The 20,306-nt window shown below is 44.4% G+C and overlaps 2 protein-coding genes across 9 annotated transcripts in view; one reads left to right on the top strand and one right to left on the bottom strand.

Annotated features, from left to right (window-relative positions):
* The window catches only part of FEZ1 (fasciculation and elongation protein zeta 1), a 101,855-nt gene extending 98,012 nt beyond the window's left edge, over positions 1 to 3,843 (top strand). For all 4 annotated transcript variants that reach the window (XM_089659002.1, XM_089659001.1, XM_089659000.1 and 1 more), the window contains exon 10: positions 2,878 to 3,843. In XM_089659002.1, the coding sequence (XP_089515128.1) occupies positions 2,878 to 2,894 (17 nt within the window). In that variant the 3' untranslated portion in view covers positions 2,895 to 3,843. The remainder of the gene's footprint in view (positions 1 to 2,877) is intronic.
* An 11,122-nt stretch (positions 3,844 to 14,965) lies between these two features.
* Positions 14,966 to 20,306, bottom strand: part of PKNOX2 (PBX/knotted 1 homeobox 2) — a 683,220-nt gene continuing 677,879 nt past the window's right edge. For all 5 annotated transcript variants that reach the window (XM_089658998.1, XM_089658994.1, XM_089658997.1 and 2 more), the window contains 2 exons: positions 19,720 to 19,898; positions 14,966 to 15,925 (listed from right to left, as the gene is read on the bottom strand). In XM_089658998.1, the coding sequence (XP_089515124.1) occupies positions 15,711 to 15,925; positions 19,720 to 19,898 (394 nt within the window). In that variant the 3' untranslated portion in view covers positions 14,966 to 15,710. The remainder of the gene's footprint in view (positions 15,926 to 19,719; positions 19,899 to 20,306) is intronic.

The following is a 20,306-nucleotide window of genomic DNA, read 5'->3' as shown; positions in this document are numbered from 1 at the left end:
CCATCATTGGTATTAGTGGTAGGAATAGTGCCCCATCATTGGTGTCAGTGGGAGGAATAGTGGTGGGCATTCTGACACTGGGGGGGGGGGGAAGTGACTAACTGTCACTGACATCCCCAGTAACACCAATACAGTGATCAGTGCTAATGAAAAGCACGGACACTGTACTAATGGCACTGGGTAGGAAGGGGTTAACATCTGGGGCGATTAAAGGGTTATCTGTGTGCTGTTTGTGTTTTACTAGGGAGACATGCTGCTTTGTAACTCTCATGGTGACAGGAGAGAGATCCGTGTTGTTTACACACAGATCTCTCCGCTCTCAGGGCATTGCCGGCTGGGACCCAGTGATTGACATTCCCAGCAGCCAAAAGCAGCGTGCGCCCCCTACCCGGAAATGCAAATCACATGTATATATATGATTTTTCACAGCCATGCTGCCCTGTAGCAGTACTTCTATAGTGCGGATGGCAAGTGGTTAAAGCTGATCTCTAGGGGTAAAGCATTCTACTCTTGTGGCCCCCCACTTCTTACAAAAGTTAAATTGTTAAAGTGGAAGAAAAGACTATGGGGTTGGTTTACTAAAGGCAAATAGACTGTGCATGCTGCAAGCACAGTGACTAAATGGTTAGCATGTCCGCCTGGCAGTACTCGGGTCGTTGGTTTGAATCCCAACCATGGCATCACCTGCCTGGAGTTTGCATGTTCACCCTGTGACTGCGTGGGTTTCCTCAGGGTGCTCCGGTTTCCTCCCACACTCCAAAGACATGCTGGTAGGTTAATTGGCTCCTGTCTAAATTGTCCCTAGTATGTGTATGTATGAATGTGAGTTAGGGACCTTAGATTGTACACTCCTTGAGGGTTATGGACTGATGTGAATGTACAATATATATGAAAATTGATGGCACTATCTAAGTACCTGAAATAAATAAAAATAAGTGCAGTAGCTTCAGAGCATAGTAAATGAGGTAAAGCTTCCCTTTGCAAAGAATATCCAATCACATGCAAGGAAAAAAAAAAGCATTTTTGCTTGCACGTGATTGGATGATAGAAATTAGCAGAGCTTCCCCTCAGATCTAGAACAACTGCACTTGGAGTGCACAGACTATTTGTCTTTAATCCATTAACCCCTAATCTGTCTATTCTAAAAAATGTTACCAACCCCCTCCTTCCGATTCTGCCTAACCTGTATAAAAAAAGGTGTTTGTACTTACCTATTTTTAATCTGGTCCGGTCAAGCGATCCTGCAGCTCTGGCTCTCCTCTGTCAGGGAGCAGCTGCTGCATCAGGGGGGAGGCGGGATCAACGACAACGCTTCCTCCTCTCACCACTCCCTCTGCTCCTATGTCTGTCCCACCCACTTTCTTCTTTCCTTTCCTTTCCTTCCTTCCTATTTCTTTCCTTCCTCTTTTCCTTTCCTTTTTCTTTTCTTTCCTTTCCCTTCGTTCTTTTCCTTTCCTTCCTTCCTTTTTTTCCTTTCTCTTTTCCTTCTTACCTTCCTCCTTTTCCTTTCCTTCCTCTTTCTTTCTTTCCTTTTCCTTCCTTCCTTCCTTCCTCTTTCTTTCCTTTCTCTTTTCCTTCCTTCCTCTTTCTTTCCTTTCTCTTTTCCTTCCTTCTTCTTTCTTTCCTTTCTCTTTTCCTTCCTTCCTCTTTTTTTCCTTTTTCCTTCCTTTCTCTTTCTTTCCTCTTTTCCTTCCTTGCTCTCTTTCCTTTCGCTTTTCCTTCCTTCTTTTCCTTTCCTTCCTTCCTTCTTTTCTTTCCTTTCTCTTTTCCTTCATTCCTCTTTCTTTCCTTTTTCCTTCCTTCCTTCATCTTTCTTTCCTTTCTCTTTGTCTTCCTTCCTCTTTCTTTCCTTTTCCTTCCTTCCTCTTTCTTTCCTTTCTCTTTTCCTTCCTTCCTTCCTCTTTCTTTCCTTTCTCTTTTCCTTCCTTCCTTCCTCTTTCTTTCCTTTCTATTGTCCTTCCTTCCTCTTTCTTTCCTTTCTATTTTCCTTCCTTCCTCTTTCTTTCCTTTCTATTTTCCTTCCTTCCTCTTTCTTTCCTTTTTCCTTCCTTCCTCTTTCTTTCCTTTCTCTTTCTTTCCTCTTTTCCTTCCTTATTTTCCTTCCTCTTTCTTTCCTTTCTCTTTTCCTTCCTTCCTTTTTCTTTCCTTTCTCTTTTCCTTCCTTCTTTTCCTTTCCTTCCTTCCTCTTTCTTTCCTTTCTCTTTCTTTCCTCTTTTCCTTCCTTATTTTCCTTCCTCTTTCTTTCCTTTCTCTTTTCCTTCCTTCCTTTCTCTTTCTTTCCTCTTTTCCTTCCTTATTTTCCTTCCTCTTTCTTTCCTTTCTCTTTTCCTTCCTTCCTTTTTCTTTCCTTTCTCTTTTCCTTCCTTCTTTTCCTTTCCTTCCTTCCTCTTTCTTTTCTCTTTTCCTTTCCTTCCTTCCTCTTTCTTTCCTTTCTCTTTTCCTTCCTTCTTTTCCTTTCCTTTCCTTTCTTCCTCTTTCTTTTCCTTTCTCTTTTCCTTCTTTCCTCTTATTTCCTTCCTTCCTTTTCAGACTCCTGTTATCTCACCTAAGCCCCCCACTGGGGCTCCTAAAATAAAAATTGTATAAAAATATTTATAACAAAAAATGTAAAAAAACTACTGACACCAGTAGCGGAACAACCAGGGTCACAAAGGTCGCACTTGCGACTGAGCCCTTTCATTCCGCCACTGGACTTGGAGGGAAGGGCCCCGGCCGGGGGGCCCTTCATGGTTTCTTGCCCTGAAGGTACTAATTACGCCACTGAATGGGCAGACCAATGAAAGCTAATTGCTCTTCAATTGTAACTGTCATATCAATGAGTAAATATGCCTCTTGCCGTGTCCTTCTCCTGAAAATAATCTGTTGTTTTCTCTCTAGTGCTGTGCCCAACCTAACGTGTCCTCTCATGAACACGGATCAGGGAGAACGTATGTGTTACACCAGGACTGCATGACATAACATTTAAATTTGCATCGAATTAATCCAAACTACATGCCGGTATTATTACCTGTTGCTTTCTCATCAATTTAACCACTACCTGCTCAGAGAAGCCCGGGATTTACCCCCCCCCCCCCCATTAGATTTTGTGTGGACTTGACCTCTGAATCTTCTACCAGCACATCTGCCCTCTGCTGGTCACAGGTAGTAGTCAGGTGTGTTTCTAGCAGACGCCTACCTGGAGGTCTTGTCCTATTGTCCTAACCAAGGTAAAATGATATTTTGGGACAATTTTGTGTCATTTGCAGGCAACCGTCCTAACTCTGTGATATGTAAACCGTTTTGAAAGAAGACTTCATTCCTGGAGGAAGAGGAGCACCAGATAATACGATCCTACACAGTCCTTCATGAACCAAACCAGCCATTGCACTGACAATGGCTCGTCCCTCCGGCTCTATTTATCTGTACCGGGTTAATGTTTATGGAATCCGCTCCATGCATCTAAATTCTAGTTGGTTCGCCTTTTTTGTTTTTATTTTCCCTTCCAGTTTTCTTGCCGAAGTTCAGACCTGTCTCTTGTACCTTGGTGTCTATCTTTTCCTTGTATTGAGTTATTTTGTGGATGTGTCGGGAGAAGATACTGGATTGTATGTCACGTGTGTGCGCTTTGCCAAACAAGTAGCTTTAATGGAAAGCGTTTCCTTACCTCTGAGTATCACCGGAAGTATTATCATCCGCCCCCATCACACTCTAATTTATCATTTATGCAGCAATACGGTACCTCAAGACGGACAGACGGGCGAGGTGGCGGCTCTGCCACAAGGAAGGTCTCTGTACATTGTAGTGTGTTAGAATGTATCTTGCGATTATATTTACATGATAGTAAAATAAATCTCATGTAGTGAAGTTGCAGCGTGTTCTGTATTATTACCTGGGAACTTGGGCCACCTACTAATTCCTTCTGCTTACCTCTGATCAGATAATGTGTTATAGTTACATAGTTTGTCTGGCTGAAAAAAGACAAAAGTCCATCCAGTTCAACCATCATTTAACCAATTCAATACCGGGCAATTTTACCCCCTTCCTGCCCAGGCCATTTTTCACGTTTCAGCACTCTCACACTTTGAATGACAATTGCGCGGTCATACAACATTGTACCCAAACTAAAATTTTATCATTTTCTTCACACAACTAGAGCTTTCTTTTGCTGGTATTTAATCACCGCTGGGGTTTTTATTTTTTGCTAAATTAACAAAAAAGCCCGATTTTTTTTTAAAAAAAACACGTTTTTCTTTGTTTCTGTTATAAAAGTTTGCAAATAAATAATTGTTCTTCATAAATTTAGGCCGAGATGTATTCTGCTCCATGTCTTTGATGAAAATAACCCAAATTACGATGTGTTTTTTAGTTTGTAGGAAAGTTATAGAGTTCACAAACTATGGGATAGATCTGAATATTGATCAATCCTGAAGTACTGACAGCCAATCTAATTTCTTGAGGTCCAAGAATGTCAGAACAGTACGGATATCCCCCAAATGTCAGAACAGGACAGATATCCCCAAATGTCAGGACAGTACAGATATCCCCCAAATGTCAGAACAGTACAGATATCCCCAAATGTCAGAACAGTACAGATATCCCCAAATGTCAGAACAGTACAGATATCCCCCAAATGTCAGGACAGTACAGATATCCCCCAAATGTCAGAACAGTACAGATATCCCCCAAATGTCAGAACAGTACAGATATCCCCCAAATGTCAGGACAGTACAGATATCCCCCAAATGTCAGAACAGTACAGATATCCCCAAATGTCAGAACAGTACAGATATCCCCAAATGTCAGAACAGTACAGATATCCCCCAAATGTCAGGACAGTACAGATATCCCCCAAATGACCGTATCCCCCAAGTAGACAGTCCGATGTACTTCATAAGAGGCATGGCGAGTTTTTTGAAGTTGTATTTTTTTTGTCATAATTTTTCGGAAAATGAAAAAATAAAAAAAAATATTTTCACTATTTTTTTTTTACACACTGTCACCAGTGCAGTACAGCGTCATCATATAACTGGCATGGCGGTGATCAGGGACACTGATTGGTGACAGTGTGAAAAAAAAAAATATTTTTTTTTATAATTTTTTTTATTTTTTATTACATTTTTTTTCAAGATTTTTTTTTCATTTTTCACTATGTCCAAAGTAGTACAATGTTACCATAGTAACATTGTACTACTTTGGGGAAGTGATCAGTATTTTTTTTTTTACACAATTTGCTTATAGAAGAGAATTACTTTGCTATAAGCAATCATTTACCTGAATGACATCGATTCATTCAGGGTTTTTTTTTTTGTGCTTAGCTGTGATTTGGCCACAGCTAATCACATGACATGTGCATGTGATTAGCTGTGACCATTCACAGCTAGGCACTAGTATACAATGGATGGCATGAATGAAGCCATTCATTGTATACAACTGTCATGTGACCTGCTGTGATTGGTCACAGCAGGTCACATGGTACCGGCAACGGGGGCCGGTACTTAGATCTGTCATCGGCCGTGTCCGAGGTACACGGCTGGTGACAGATCGCCCTGCTGCGTGGCTCTGCAAGCGCGAGAACTGCCCATGTGCGGGAGGATGCCATATGGCGGCCTCCCGGAAAGGTAATGCATTTTTGCGGACGCCATTTGGCCATAGGCAGGGTGTCAAATGGTTAAAGAACTCTGGGATAGGCAAAAAAAAAAAATCACTTAGTACACCCCCCTACACAAAACACTAAACAGCTAATAACATTTTTACAATGCTTACCATTTAGGAGAAAAGTCTAATTGAATTTTCATGACCTCAGCTCATGTAATTCAAAAGTTATGAGAATCTGTTCCGCCAGAGAGGAGGTGTGAAGCCGGGATTACATCATATCCTCCCTTCTCTCTCTGCTGTAAAAGGAAACTACAGTTCCCATCAACCACAGGGAATTGTAGTGAATGTGGGCGGGTACACTAGGCCTGTATATGTTGAATGTGTCTGAGAGTCTCGGTTCACCCACCATTGCAGGTGAGGATGAATGACATCACTGCTTCCTGGAGAAAGAACTACAGAAGGGATGTGCCAAGACCAGTGGCTGGAGGAATAGGAGGCATAGCACCCACTGGTCTTACAAACAGGAAACCAAAAAGAATTAACTGTTTGCACTGAAATAGCTGATTCATTTTCAAATCAACTACTGAGGCAACAAGAAGATGGATGACCTATTCAATGACGGTAGGAAATCAGCAACAAGTAAAGAATTTATGTGCTTGGAGTTCTGCTTTAAGGTGCAGTACTAACTCAGCTGTGAATGGATCGACCAGCAGTACAGTTGTGGGTCAAAAGAAAGTTACTGAGGGTAATTCCATTAAAAGAGAAGTATGGGTTTACTGTTTTTTTGCCTTCATCCTACTGCTTATGAGCTGCTAGAACATAAAAGTATTTCCAGCCTTCTGAGAAGTGTGCCCCTTCTATTATAATACACAACAGCTGTGGGAGGGGCTACAGTCTTCTCTGGATTCCTATACCAACAATCTTATTGGGATTCACCCTTTGCTTCTCCTCTGTTTGACTGATCTCGGCTCTGGGCTGTCTGCTCGTTCCCACAACTTCACGCAGCACAGCTCCTCTCCTTTCCTCCTCCTCACACACATCTCAGATTGATTCTTACAGACAGCCTCTATCTGCACTCTATCTGGTGTCAGTGGGAGGAATAGTGCCCCATCATTGTTAGTGGGAGGAATAGTGCCCCATCATTGGTGTCAGTGGGAGGAATAGTGCCCCATCATTGGTGTCAGTGGGAGGAATAGTGCCCCATCATTTTTAGTGGGAGGAATAGTGTCCCATCATTGGTGTCAGTGGGAGGAATAGTGCCCCATCATTGTTAGTGGGAGGAATAGTGTCCCATCATTGGTATCAGTGGGAGGAATAGTGCCCCATCATTAGTATCAGTGGGAGGAATAGTGCCCCATCATTGGTGTCAGTGGGAGGAATAGTGCCCCATCATTGGTGTCAGTGGGAGGAATAGTGCCCCATCATTGGTATCAGTGGGAGGAATAGTGCCCCATCATTGGTATCAGTGGGAGGAATAGTGCCCCATCATTGGTGTCAGTGGGAGGAATAGTGTCCCATCATTGGTATTAGTGGGAGGAATAGTGCCCCATCATTGGTGTCAGCGGGAGGAATAGTGCCACATCATTGGTATTAGTGGGAGGAATAGTGCCCTATCATTGGTGTCAGTGGGAGGAATAGTGCCCCATCATTGGTGTCAGTGGGAGGAATAGTGCCCCATCATTAGTATTAGTGAGAGGAATAGTTCCCCATCATTGGTATCAGTGGGAGGAATAGTGCCCTATCATTGGTGTCAGTGGGAGGAATAGTGCCCCATCATTAGTATTAGTGAGAAGAATAGTGCCCCATCATTGGTGTCAGTGGGAGGAATAGTGTCCCATCATTGGTATTAGTGGGAGGAATAGTGCCCCATCATTGGTGTCAGCGGGAGGAATAGTGCCACATCATTGGTATTAGTGGGAGGAATAGTGCCCCATCATTGTTGTCAGTGGGAGGAATAATGCCCCATCATTGGTGTTAGTGGGAGGAATAGTGCCCCATCATTGGTATCAGTGGGAGGAATAGTGCCCCATCATTGGTGTCAGTGGGAGGAATAGTGCCCCATCATTGGTGTCAGTGGGAGGAATAGTGCCCCATCATTGGTGTCAGTGGGAGGAATAGTGCCCCATCATTGGTGTCAGTGGGAGGAATAGTGCCCCATCATTGGTATCAGTGGGAGGAATAGTGCCCCATCATTAGTAACACTGGAAGGAATAGTGCTCCATCATTGGTGTCAGTGGAATGAATTGTGCCCCATCATTGGTGTCAGTGGGATAAATTGTGCTTTGGATCTGTGGGAAGTCCAGGGACCAGATAAAGGCAAGCAAAGGGCTGCATCCGGCCCCTGGGACGCAGATTGGAGACCACTGCTTTAGGGGTATACGCTTTGTTCGTATTTCATTAATTCAGAGGTGTGGCCTCCATGGACAACATTAAATTGCAACTATGGGTTTAAAGATGCACCCCATATACACTGTATGATCAAATTTTGTGGACACCTGACCATCACACCTACAATATACACGTTTCTTAACTATGCCATTCCAAAACCATGAACTGAACAACACTTTGGGGCTATAACAGGTTCCACTGGAAAGTGTGTCTGTGGGAATTTGACCCATTTAGTTAAAAAGAGCATTTGTGAGGTCTAGTACTGATGTTGAACGGGAAGGTCTGGCACACAATAGTCATTTGAGTATATCCCAAAGATTTTCAATAGGGTTGAGGTCAAGGCTCTCTGATGGCAACTCAGGTTCCTCCACACCAAGCTCATCAAATTATATCAATTTGGACCTGACTTTTGGTAACATTCACGTCCTAAACTGTCATCACAAGGTTGGAAGCACACAGTTTAATATTTCTTTGTATGCTGTAACATTAACAAGAACCTTCATTGGAAACACCTGCACTCAATTACTGTACGAGGGGGTGTCACATGATTTTTGCCATATAGTATGTGAGATTATCAGGTGTCCACAGACATTTGTATAGTGTACTTACACATATTTTCACATATATCCTACTCCGTATTGTTCAATGAAGAAAGCTTATCATATAGAAAAGCATACCTTATGGCGCCGCTCCAAGCTATGGATGGAAGGAAAAGGATCAAACCACCGGCAAGTGAGAACAGGGGAGCATGAGTCCGAGCGATTCCAGTGTCAGCCAATACAAGTGAACAGATGGATGCTGCTTGACCCACCCCAGGAGTCCAATGTTGATGAATGGCCTCAGTCGCCATACTGACCATGCCCTCTGCTGTGTTTTGCCTCAGCCACTGGGGGGGCTTGGCCACAGAGGTCCACCCAGCTCTGTGACCAAGCCCCCGTTGGCCAGGGTGAAACACGTCAGCATGGCCAATACGGTGGCTGAGGCCATTCCTCAACATTGGATTGCTGGGGTCAGTTGAGCAGTGTCCATCCCTTCACTTGTATATCATATAGTCTAAGTGGCCTGCGCTGTAGTAGTGTAAGAATGGTTGGGGTAAACCCAACAGCTACTTCCCATATGGAAGAAAAATACATTTGAAATATATTTAAAAAATATTCTTCCCAAATATATTGACATATATTTGAAATACTACAATTTTGGTCGTATTCACTATATTTCTATATATATATATATATACACTGTATGTTGAAATGCATTTTTTTATATTACAAAATATATGAAAAATATTTTTAAAAATATATATTTTTAAAAATATAGTCTTCAAATTTGTGCCCCATCATTAGTGTCAGTGGGAAGAATAGTGCCCCATTATTGGTGTCAGTGGAAGGAATAGTGCCCCATCGCTGGTGTCAGTGGGAGAAGTAGTGCCCCATCATTGGTATCAGTGGGAGGAATAGTGCCCCATCATTGGTATCAGTGGGAGGAATAGTGCCCCATCATTGGTGTCAGTGGGAGGAATAGTGTCCCATCATTGGTGTCAGTGGGAGGAATAGTACCCCATCATTGGTGTCAGTGGGAGGAATAGTGCCCCATCATTGGTATCAGTGGGAGGAATAGTGCCCCATCATTGGTGTCAGTGGGAGGAATAGTGTCCCATCATTGGTATCAGTGGGAGGAATAGTGCCCCATCATTGGTATCAGTGGGAGGAATAGTGCCCCATCATTGGTGTCAGTGGGAGGAATAGTGCCCCATTATTAGTGTCAGTGGGAGGAATAGTGCCCCATCATTGGTATCAGTGGGAGGAATAGTGCCCCATCATTGGTGTCAGTGGGAGCAATAGTGCCCCATTCTTGGTGTTATTGGGAGGACTAGTGCCCCATCCTAGGTGTCAGTGGAAGGAATAGTTCCCCAACATTGGTGTCAGTGGGAAGAGTAGTGCCCCATTGTTGGTGTGAGTGGGAGGAATAGTTCCCCATTGTTGGTGTCAATGGGAGGTGTAGTGCCCCATCGTTGGTGTCAGTGGGAGGAATAGTTCCTGATCGTTGGTGTCAATGGGAGGAGTAGTTCCCCATTGTAGGTGTCAGGGATAGGAACTTTGCTCCACTGCTGCTGACAGTGGGGGGAATAATGGCCCAAGGCTTGGATAAAGACAAGAAAAGGGCAGCATCTGGCCCCTGCGCCACAGTTTGGAGACCACTGCTTTACAGAGTAGTTAGAATAGACTTGGAATGGGGGGTAGGAGCAGGTTTAGGTATAGTTAGTATTTGCCTGGAACTCTACTTTAACACGGTTCTTTACTACACATGACATTGACATGACATTTAGCCCGGGTTCACACCAGATCCGACTTTGAAATTGCACGATTTCAAAGTTGCATGTCAGTGCGACTTTAGGTGTGACTTCAAAGACATCTGTGGGACTTCATGCACAGACGTCTATGCAAGACACAAAAAGTAGTGCAGGAACTACTTTTAAAATCAGTGTGACTCAGACGGAGTCACACCGACTTGAAGGGTTCCATTGTGGACAATAGGGTGTGACACCCTATTGTCCACAATGGAACCGTTTAATTCGCACTGGTGTGAACCAGGGCTGAGGCTACTTCTTCAAATTTTTCGGGTTCTCATCTATCAACATAAGCTGCTCAATTCACAGAGCTACAGTGCTTAGTTGCCCGCCCGACACGGCGCCATTCAGAGGATACTTTGTATTTTCTCAATGAATGCAAAGTGTTCTCTGCTTGGATGAGGTGGAGATCATGATATTACTGCCCTGCTATTCCACCTTTTCCAATCAGAGAATGCTTTGCCTTCATTGAGCATATGGAAATTGTTCCTAGAATGGCGTCCGTGGCAAAGTAGAAGGGAAGTCGCTGACCATGGTTGGAAGCTAGTAGATCTCCTTGGAGTAATCGTGCCTACTACAGTGATTTCCAGCTTTCACGGGGATAGCGCAGGTATAGCCCATACATACTTACCAATCTAACTATGTAGAAATTGCCATAAACTTCATCTGTAAGTAAGCGGAATTGATGGTGATAATACCCATCTGCTGGGTCGCTCTAAGTAACTCCTCTTTTCCCCGCCTTCACTTTGATAATTCGACATTTCAACACCTTTCACCTGCTTTGGCACCACTTGTGCTCTGTACAGCAGCCATTTTCAGCCATTGAACCCTGGACCCTAAGGGTCCTTCAGAGGTTGCTAGGGGTTCCTTGAGCTGTTACTAATGGACCTCCCATCTGATAGTGCCTGCATAGTTCCAGGGCCAACACCACTTAGAAGAATCAATGGTATAACACCAATGGTCTTTTTAGCTGTCTCTAATGGTGGCATTCTGACCACCATTTGTAAGGGGCATCATTTCTAATGACTGCCAATGAATTGGTGTTAGTAGGGATGCCTAGACTGGAAGAGATCCAAAACTCCATGCTCAGAGGACGTTGCTTCCCATAAGACCTTACAAGTACAGTTTAATGTGATGATGCCCTCCTCAGATCGGGTCATCTTCAAACACACTGCAAAAGCACACACAGAATGGGCGCAAACGCCTAGCACATTACCACCATCAGCATTCATGGGATCTTAAAATAATTAAATGCTCACAAACACATGTAAAAACATGCGTGTCAAATAACAACTCCAGCCGTAGGTAACCATCGTTAAATCATAAACCGAGCTGGAAAGCTGTTGTGTTTCGGGGGGGGGGGGGCAACCCCCTTCCCCAGAGCTGAGCCAACCACATGCAGTCGGGTTCAGGGGCGGACTGACCATTTGGAAACTCGGGCACTGCCCGAGGGCCCGGGGTCAGTAGGGCGCCCCATGAGATGCCCCTCGTACCTTTTTCATAGGCTTTTTGAGTTTGGGCAAGGACACAGGGGCCCCATGATCCCCTATTGCCCCATGAGTTGTCAGTCCGCCCCTGGTCGGGTTGGTTTGGCTCTGAGGAAGGCGGTTGCCCCCGAAACACGGCAGCATTGAGTCGCTTGGTTTATGATTTGATGATGGTTATTTACAGCTGGAGTTACATAGTTAGTCTGGCTGAAAAAAGACAAAAGTCCATCCAGTTCAACCATTAAAAAAAAGTTATAATCCTACACCCACAGTTGATCCAGAGGAAGGCAAAAAAACTCAGCAAAGCATGATCCAATTTGCTCCTGCTGGGAAAAAAAAATCCCTTCCTGATCCCCCGAGAGGCAATCGGATATTCCCTGGATCAACTTTCCCTATAAATGTAATTTATTGTTGTTATTTGACACATTATAATAAAATCAATTAGCCCAACCAAACCAAAACAGTGTGTACTGAAAAGATAAATGAACACAGCAAAAGAATACCAGAGGATAAAAACTCTGCAGGCTTCAAAGTGAACTCACACCACTTTCCAAAAATCAAAATCAAAATAGTGCAGCACAACCCAAATACATTGCATGAAAATGATACAGAGGCGTACCTCGGTTTTTGAACACCTCGATTAACACAATTTTCGGTTTACGAATAAAAATCCATTGAAAATAATGCCTCGGTTTACAATTTTTTTCCGGAATACTAACGGATTAATTGGTTTTCAATGCATTTACAATTTTTTTTTTTAATCATTTCCCTGTACAGTATTTATGCCTTTAAAGTGCACTTTTTATAAAGAGTTTTGAACAGATACATTTTTTTTTTACTTTTTTCTGACCTACGGAACGGAATACTGTAATTGGTTTTCAATGCATTTATGAATTACTTTTAATCATGTCCCTGTACAGTATTTATGCCTTTAAAGTGCACTTTATAAAGAGTTTTGACCAAAGAAAAATACTTTTTTTTTACCTTTTTCTGAACTCCGGAACAGATTAATTGGTTTTCAGTGCATTCCTATGGGAAACGATGTTTCGGTTTACAAATTTCTCGCTATGCGAAAAGTCCGACGGAACGAATTAAATTCGTAAACCGAGGTACGCCTGTAATCCATTGTATATCCACACCATGAGTAACTAAAGTGAAGTCCGTATAACATAAAATCCAGTGCTTTTCCTGCTTCCACCACCAAATATCAGATGGCCGCTCACCTTAAATGCACGACCGCTGCATTGCCAGTCAGGTCATATAGCGCTTGCGCCCCTCTTGAGAAAGTAGGCGCTAGATAAGTAGTAAACCTTTCTTCCTCCATCAGATGGAACACTGAACAGCAGGAGTACATACACTATAATGCCAAAAGTATTGGCCCCGCCCTCCCAATCATTGGATTCAGGTGTTCCAATCACCTCCATGGACACAGGTGTATGAAATCATCACCTAGGCATGCAGACGGCTTCTACAAACATTGGTGAAAGAATTGGTCGCTCTCAGGAGCTCAGTGACTCCAAGCGTGGTACCGTGATAGGCAGGGCTGCTGTTAGAAACCATGGGTCCCCATACAGCCAACCTGACAGGGCCCCGTTAAAAAAAAAAAAAAACTCAGTTTACTAAGCTTCAGTTATGTATGAACACAGTGATTGATCAGTACTGATCACTCATTGTGTTCATTCAGGAAAGGAAGGGGCTGGTTAATGTGACATATTTAGCCAACCCTTCCCCCATTCTCCTTTCTGAAGGATCCTATTGTGTGCTTGCAGCTGCCGGTGGGAAGGAGAGGAGGGAAGCCGGCACAGTGGGGACCCAGGCATCTGGGCGAATCAGATGTGCACAGGAGAACCTCACACTTTCCTCCTGTTGGTAAAATGCAGTGGCGAAGCTAGACATTATTTCACTTGGGGCAAAGACTCGGGTCGATACCACCCCCTTTTTCCCCGAGGACAGTGTCAGTAGGGCAAAGGTTGGTGTCAGTAGTCTAAACAGACCCCTGATGTCTCACTTTTCAGGGGGATTGAGGACAGAGATTTCCCCTTTCTTTGCAGCCTCAGCTGCACTGGACAGTGAGTGAATGGGAAGTGCTCTGTGCTGTGCAGGTTCCTGTTCCATTTACAGACTGAAGCATAGTAAACACGGGAAGAGGAGGGGATCGGAGGTCTGGAGCATGTTACACCCAAATTGTGGGTGTAACATGTAACATGCTCAGAAAGGTGAACTTTATCCTTTAAAAAAAAGACAATCATGGCTGTTCACAAACTAATCCAGGTAATACCTAAAAACATACATAACAACGCACAAAAAAAATTTAATTTAGAAGCAAGCCTGACATTGCTGCATTTTTTAGCAGCACACAGAAAGTCATCGCATGCCACTGTACAGCAGCACATTGCACTCAAAATGCACTCAATTGTACAAAAAAAAAAAAGGGGGAGCTGTCTGATGTGCTAAAATGTACATCACTCCACCCCCCAACCCCAGCTCACTGGAACAAAGCACTGCCCACACACTAAATTGTTGTGGAATGGGTGAACTGGCCCTAACACACCAGGCAGGGGCGCTAGCATGAGTACCTGGAGACTTGGGCACGTGCCCTGGGGTCCTAGATGATGCTATCGCCCCCTTCTACTGCAGCTGCCATGTCTTAGATTGGGGAGGGGGGGGTAAGAAAAAAGTGCTGGGGGTGCTTTGGAAGGGGAGGTGACTTAAAGGTGGGTTTGGTGGGGTGGATTTAAAATCAGAACCCCACCCCCCCCCAAAGAAAAGCCCTTTCCCCTCCAAAAGCACCCCCAGAACATATCCTTTTACCCCCCCCTTTCCCAAATCAGTCAAAATAAATAATCCCTCCCTCTGCCCACCCACCCCCACACACATGTTCATGGGGACGGTGTCCCCTCCTTAGTGAGCAGCTGCCTAGAGTACCCAAAAACACCACCAAGACGGTCAATGTACGGATCGTAATCCTGCCATCCTTGCCATCAGTAAGAGGAGCCCAAGGAAGATGTATACCTGGCTCAGGGTCGGTGGCGCCCCTCTCAGTGTGGCGCCCAGGGCACATGCCCCTCCTGCCCCCCCCTAGTTTGGACCCTGGTAAAATGGTTCCAGTTATGTGAGTGTTGGTGACCTTTTTTTTCGGCTTACCACAAGAAAGACGGGAGCGCACCAGTAGTTTTATAACCGTCATACTCTGTTTATATGGAAATTTCATAAAACAGTTTACTTGCCAAAATAGATGAGTCTGGTAAATATTACATCATTTGAAAGATTGAGGGGGAGGGGGGGGGAGGGGGGCGGAGTTGCATTTCCAGAGTTTCACACACAAATGTTTCTGTGAAAACTTGTAGATAATAGATGAGAAGTATAGAAATGTACATATAGATATACATGTGTGTAATATACAGTATATCTATACATACATCCATCCTACGGAGTGCTCTCAAAACCCTAACACTTCAATAGCATTCAGTCATAATAATACAGAAAAAAGCTTGACCTAAAAACAGGTTCTTTAAAAAAAAACAAAAAAATTAAAACAAAAACAGCCACAACGTATGGCTCTGTAAACATGTGTCCTTCACTTAAATAACATCCAGGGACGGGTGACACGGGCGCCTGTGGCAGGTAATGGGGTGTTTGTGGTCTTCCGTCTGAAGAGCGGCACAGGAAGTTGCATTTTACACAAGCGGAGTTCCATCATGGGGGTCCTCGCGGTTCTGGCAGGAGAGGAGGGCTCTCGTCCTTTGATCGGCAGTTTGTTTCTACCATTTGTGCGGAGGAAGGACAGGCCACTCGCCCTCCCGTGCAGGCTGTGGGCTCCAGTAAGTCAGAGAATGAAAGTTTTAGAAATGATGTCCCCAAGGCTAAACTTGTATCAGTTCTATTGCGCGTGTGGGCTTCGCTCGGACAGTCCGCTACTCCAGGGAGTCGCTCTGTTCTAAGCCCAGGTCACTGACGTTAGTTGTTTGAAGGTCTTCGCTGTCCTCCTCGAGGTCTTCCTCTTCCATCTCTTCTTCGTCATCCTCCTCTTCTGTGCCGTCCAAGGAGTCGTCGTGTGCAGCCATCATGGCTTGTTGCATGGACAAGGCGTCTGAGGACAAAGACTGCAGGTTGTCTATGTTCACAGAACCTGGAGGAAAGGAACAAACAAGCTGCTTTCAGTTCCACAATGCAAAGATATATCATCAGTGTACTAGTATCAGTGGGAGCTTCAAAATATGAAAGAGTGGGAGCTTCAAAATATAGAAGAGCGGGAGCTTCAAAATATGGAAGAGTGGGAGCTTCAAAATATGGAAGAGTGGAAGCTTCAAAATATGGAAGAGTGGGAGCTTCAAAATATGGAAGAGTGGGAGCTTCAAAATATGGAAAAGAGGGAGCTTCAAAATATGGATGAGTGGGAGCTTCAAAATATGAAAGAGTGGGAGCTTCAAAATATGAAAGAGTGGGAGCTTCAAAATATGGAAGAGTGGGAGCTTCAAAATATGGAAGAGTGGCAGCAGAAAAAAGACCAACTGGTCCATCAAGTCTGCCCCGTTTTAACTTTCTTTGAGTATATATATATCTGTCCAAGGCATATTTAAATTCACATATTTAAATTTAAACTCAGAAGGGTGGTCAGGAGGTTGGGGGGCCATAAAAACAGTTTTGCAACCCCTCCGGCTGTCCACCATGGATGTAATGGACATGGCTATGCACAAGATAGCTTGGGGTGATCCATGCATTACGGATTGAATCACCACCAGTGTTCTGTGCATCAAGACCAGATCTAAGGGGATGCTGGGGTGGGCTATGTCCCTCCAGATTTTGGTCTCCCCCCCCCTCCCCCCAGGACCAGTGGTATCAGCAGGGCAGATCCTATAATGAGGCGCTGAAACCCAGCTCAATTCAGCACAGCAGTCAGTGTTCAGCCCCAAGCCAGTTCCAGCTGGAGGACAGACTGTTTGGCCTGGCAACACCATCTAAAACTGGCCATACATTATACAATTTTCTTGTTCAATTTCCTTTAGATTTACCTTCAACTATGTAGTGTAAGGGCCTGCCTGACTGACATACAAATTAAAACTTTTTAGGTATGATCTCATATTATTTATGGTTTAATCTAAGATTGTACAAAATATCTGTATAACGGGCAGCACAGTGCCTAAATGGTTAGCACTTCCCCCTGGCAGTACTAGGGTTGCTAGTTTGAATCCCACCCTTGGCACTACCTGTCTGGAGTTTGAATGTTCTCCCTGTGCCTGTGTGGGTTTCCTCCAACCCTGCAAAGACATGCTGGTAGGGTAATTGGCTCCTATCTAAATTGTCCCTAGTATGTGTACAGTGGGGCAAAAAAGTATTTAGTCAGCCACCAATTGTGCAAGTTCTCTCACTTAAAAAGATGAGAGAGGACTGTAATTGGCATCATAGGTAGACCTCAACTATGAGAGACAAAATGAGAAAAAAAATCCAGACAATCACATTGGCTGATTTGGAAAGAATTTATTTGCAAATTATGGTGGAAAATAAGTATTTGGTCAATATGAAAAGTTCATGTCAATACTTTGTTATATCTCCTTTGTTGGCAATGACAGAGGTCAAACGTTTCCTGTAAGTCTTCACAAGGTTGGCACACACTGTTGCTGGTATGTTGGCCCATCCTCCATGCAGATCTCCTCTGGAGCAGTGATGTTTTGGGGCTGTCGCTGGGCAACAGGGACTTTCAACTCCCTCCAAAGGTTTTCTATGGGGTTGAGATCTGGAGACTGGCTAGGCCACTCCAGGACCTTGAAATGCTTCTTACGAAGCCACTCCTTCGTTGCCCGGGCGGTATGTTTGGGATCATTGTCATGTTAGAAGACCCAGCCACGTTTCATCTTCAATGCCCTTGCTGATGGAAGGAGGTTTGCACTCAAAATCTCACGATACATGGCCCCATTCATTCTGTCCTGTACATGGATCAGTCGTCCTGGTCCCTTTGCAGAGAAACAGCCCCAAAGCATGATGTTGCCACCCCCATGCTTCACAGTAGGTATGGTGTTCTTTGGTTGCAACTCAGCATTCTCTCTCCTCCAAACACGACGAGTTGTGTTTCTACCAAACAGTTCTATTTTGGTTTCATCTGACCATATGACATTCTCCCAATCCTCTTCTGGATCATCCAAATGCTCTCTAGCAAACTTCAGACGGGCCCCGGACATGTACTGGCTTAAGCAGGGGGACACGTCTGGCACTGCAGGATCTGAGTCCCTGGCGGCGTAGTGTGTTACTGATGGTAGCCTTTGTTACATTGGTCCCAGTTTTCTGCAGGTCATTCACTAGTCCCCCCGTGTGGTCCTGGGATTTTTGCTCACCGTTCTTATGATCATTTTGACCCCACGGGGTGAGATCTTGCGTGGAGCCCCAGATCGAGGGAGATGATCAGTGGTCTTGTATGTCTTCCATTTTCTAATTATTGCTCCCATTGTTGATTTGTTCACACCAAGCTGCTTGCCTATTGCAGATTCAGTCTTCCCAGCCTGGTGCAGGTCTACAATTTTGTTTCTGGTGTCCTTCGACAGCTCTTTGGTCTTCACCATAGTGGAGTTTGGAGTGTGACTGTTTGAGGTTGTGGACAGGTGTCTTTTATACTGATCACAAGTTCAAACAGGTGCCATTGATACAGGTAATGAGTGCAGGACAGAGGAGCCTCTTAAAGAAGAAGGTACAGGTCTGTGAGAGCCAGAAATCTTGCTTGTTTGTAGGTGACCAAATACTTATTTTCCACCATAATTTGCAAATAAATTCTTTCCAAATCAGCCAATGTGATTGACTGGATTTGTTTTCTCATTTTGTCTCTCATAGTTGAGGTCTACCTATGATGCCAATTACAGGCCTCTCTCATCTTTTTAATTGGGAGAACTTGCACAATTGGTGGTGACTAAATACTTTTTTGCCCCACTGTATGTATGAATGTGAGTTAGGGACCTTAGATTGTAGCCCCCTTGAGGGTTAGGGACTGATGTGAATGTACAATATATACGTACTGCATAAACTCATGGCGCTATATAAGTACCTGTAGTAAATAATAAATAATGTAAGGCCAGCGTAAGAGTGTGTTAATACCTTACAGCAGGGGTGGGCAACTGTGGCCCTCCAGCTGTTGTAGAACTACAAGTCCCATGAGGCATTGCAAAACTGACAGTTACAAGTCAGACTACCGTTCATCCCCGTGCAGGCAGTCTCATTCATATCAATTGGGACACCAATGTTGCACAGCTAATAATTGGCCTCCATAAGGACCTGTGTCAATTGGCTTTTTCTTTGACTCGTCCCATAGACATTTATGGAGTTACAAAACCCTCATGAAGCAGATCAGGAGGTCAAATGCACCCTTCAATGAATTCTGAATGATCTCAGAAGCGTGTCAGGTTGATGCAATATACACAAGACCAAAGCCCGTCCATGGAGGCCCTATTGGACCTAGCCACTGCAGCTGCTACAAGAAGAATCATTGGCGCTTTGTTGACTGCGCCCTGACATTGCTATGAAAATGACGAAACAACGTAATTGTAACTAAGAGCACGGCTGGCAGACATAACCCCGCTAATGGAGTTTAAGTGGACCATAGACACTAGACGGCAATCAGGCACATTGTCAAAAACGACTGTATAAAGGCGGTGGTGGACTAGGACTAGACATCTCCATCACCCACGTACTCTATGTTGGTGAAGGACTAAAGGAATTCAACACAGTTGCTATTCATGCATAAAATTCTTCTCTATAGAGACCTTTCCAGTCTCCCGTAATGGAACAGCAACACGAAACAGAACACAGTGGCTAAGAGCAACAAAACAGTTCCTTTTGTCATGTTCGAGGCCCAGTGTGGAAGGTGCTTTGGTGGTTTAGCCCTCTTCAGCAATACAGACCAGTATCCCGAGCCCTGTGCTCCCCATGTTCCACACTCACCATCAGAATTGGTCCCAGGTAACCCTCCTTGTTGCTGTAGGACTCCAGCTGCGATGGAGTTGGGCCAGAACCTCTGCGTTGGCCGGTGCTGAGATTTTATCTTCTTCGCTTTTGGTGCTGGATCTGGATTACTGGCATCCAACATGGGCTGGAGGATACGCCGCCGAGCATTGATGAACCTAGAACACACCAAGGGGACAACAGTCATGTCTACTCTGCAGGATGAGGGGATTCTTCAGTAACAGGTGAAAGGCAAGACAGTACAGTCTTCTATGGTAAACAGCCTGAGTGTAGCAAAAATAACAAACATGTTTACCTACTCAGGCCCAGATCTAGGGGGGTCCTGGGGTGGGCTGTGCCCACCCAGATTTTAGCTGTGCCCCCTCAGGTCTCTGACAGTTCATCCAGTGATCCATGAGCCAGTCTGATGCAGACATTTGATGTAAGGAGACAGTCTAATAGGAACCATCCATGTAAGGGGGCACTCTGATGGGGACCCTGATGTAAATGAGCACTGTGATAAGGAACCTGATGTAAGGGGAACTTATTGGGGACACCTGATATAAGGGGGCACTCTGATGGGGACA

The sequence above is a fragment of the Staurois parvus genome, unplaced genomic scaffold, assembly GCF_062004578.1.
Source record: "Staurois parvus isolate SC_StPar_1 unplaced genomic scaffold, SC_StPar_1.0 ptg001122l, whole genome shotgun sequence".
Lineage (NCBI taxonomy): Eukaryota > Metazoa > Chordata > Amphibia > Anura > Ranidae > Staurois > Staurois parvus.
Note: the sequence above shows the minus strand (reverse complement) of the source record. Positions and strands in the feature narration are given on the sequence as shown.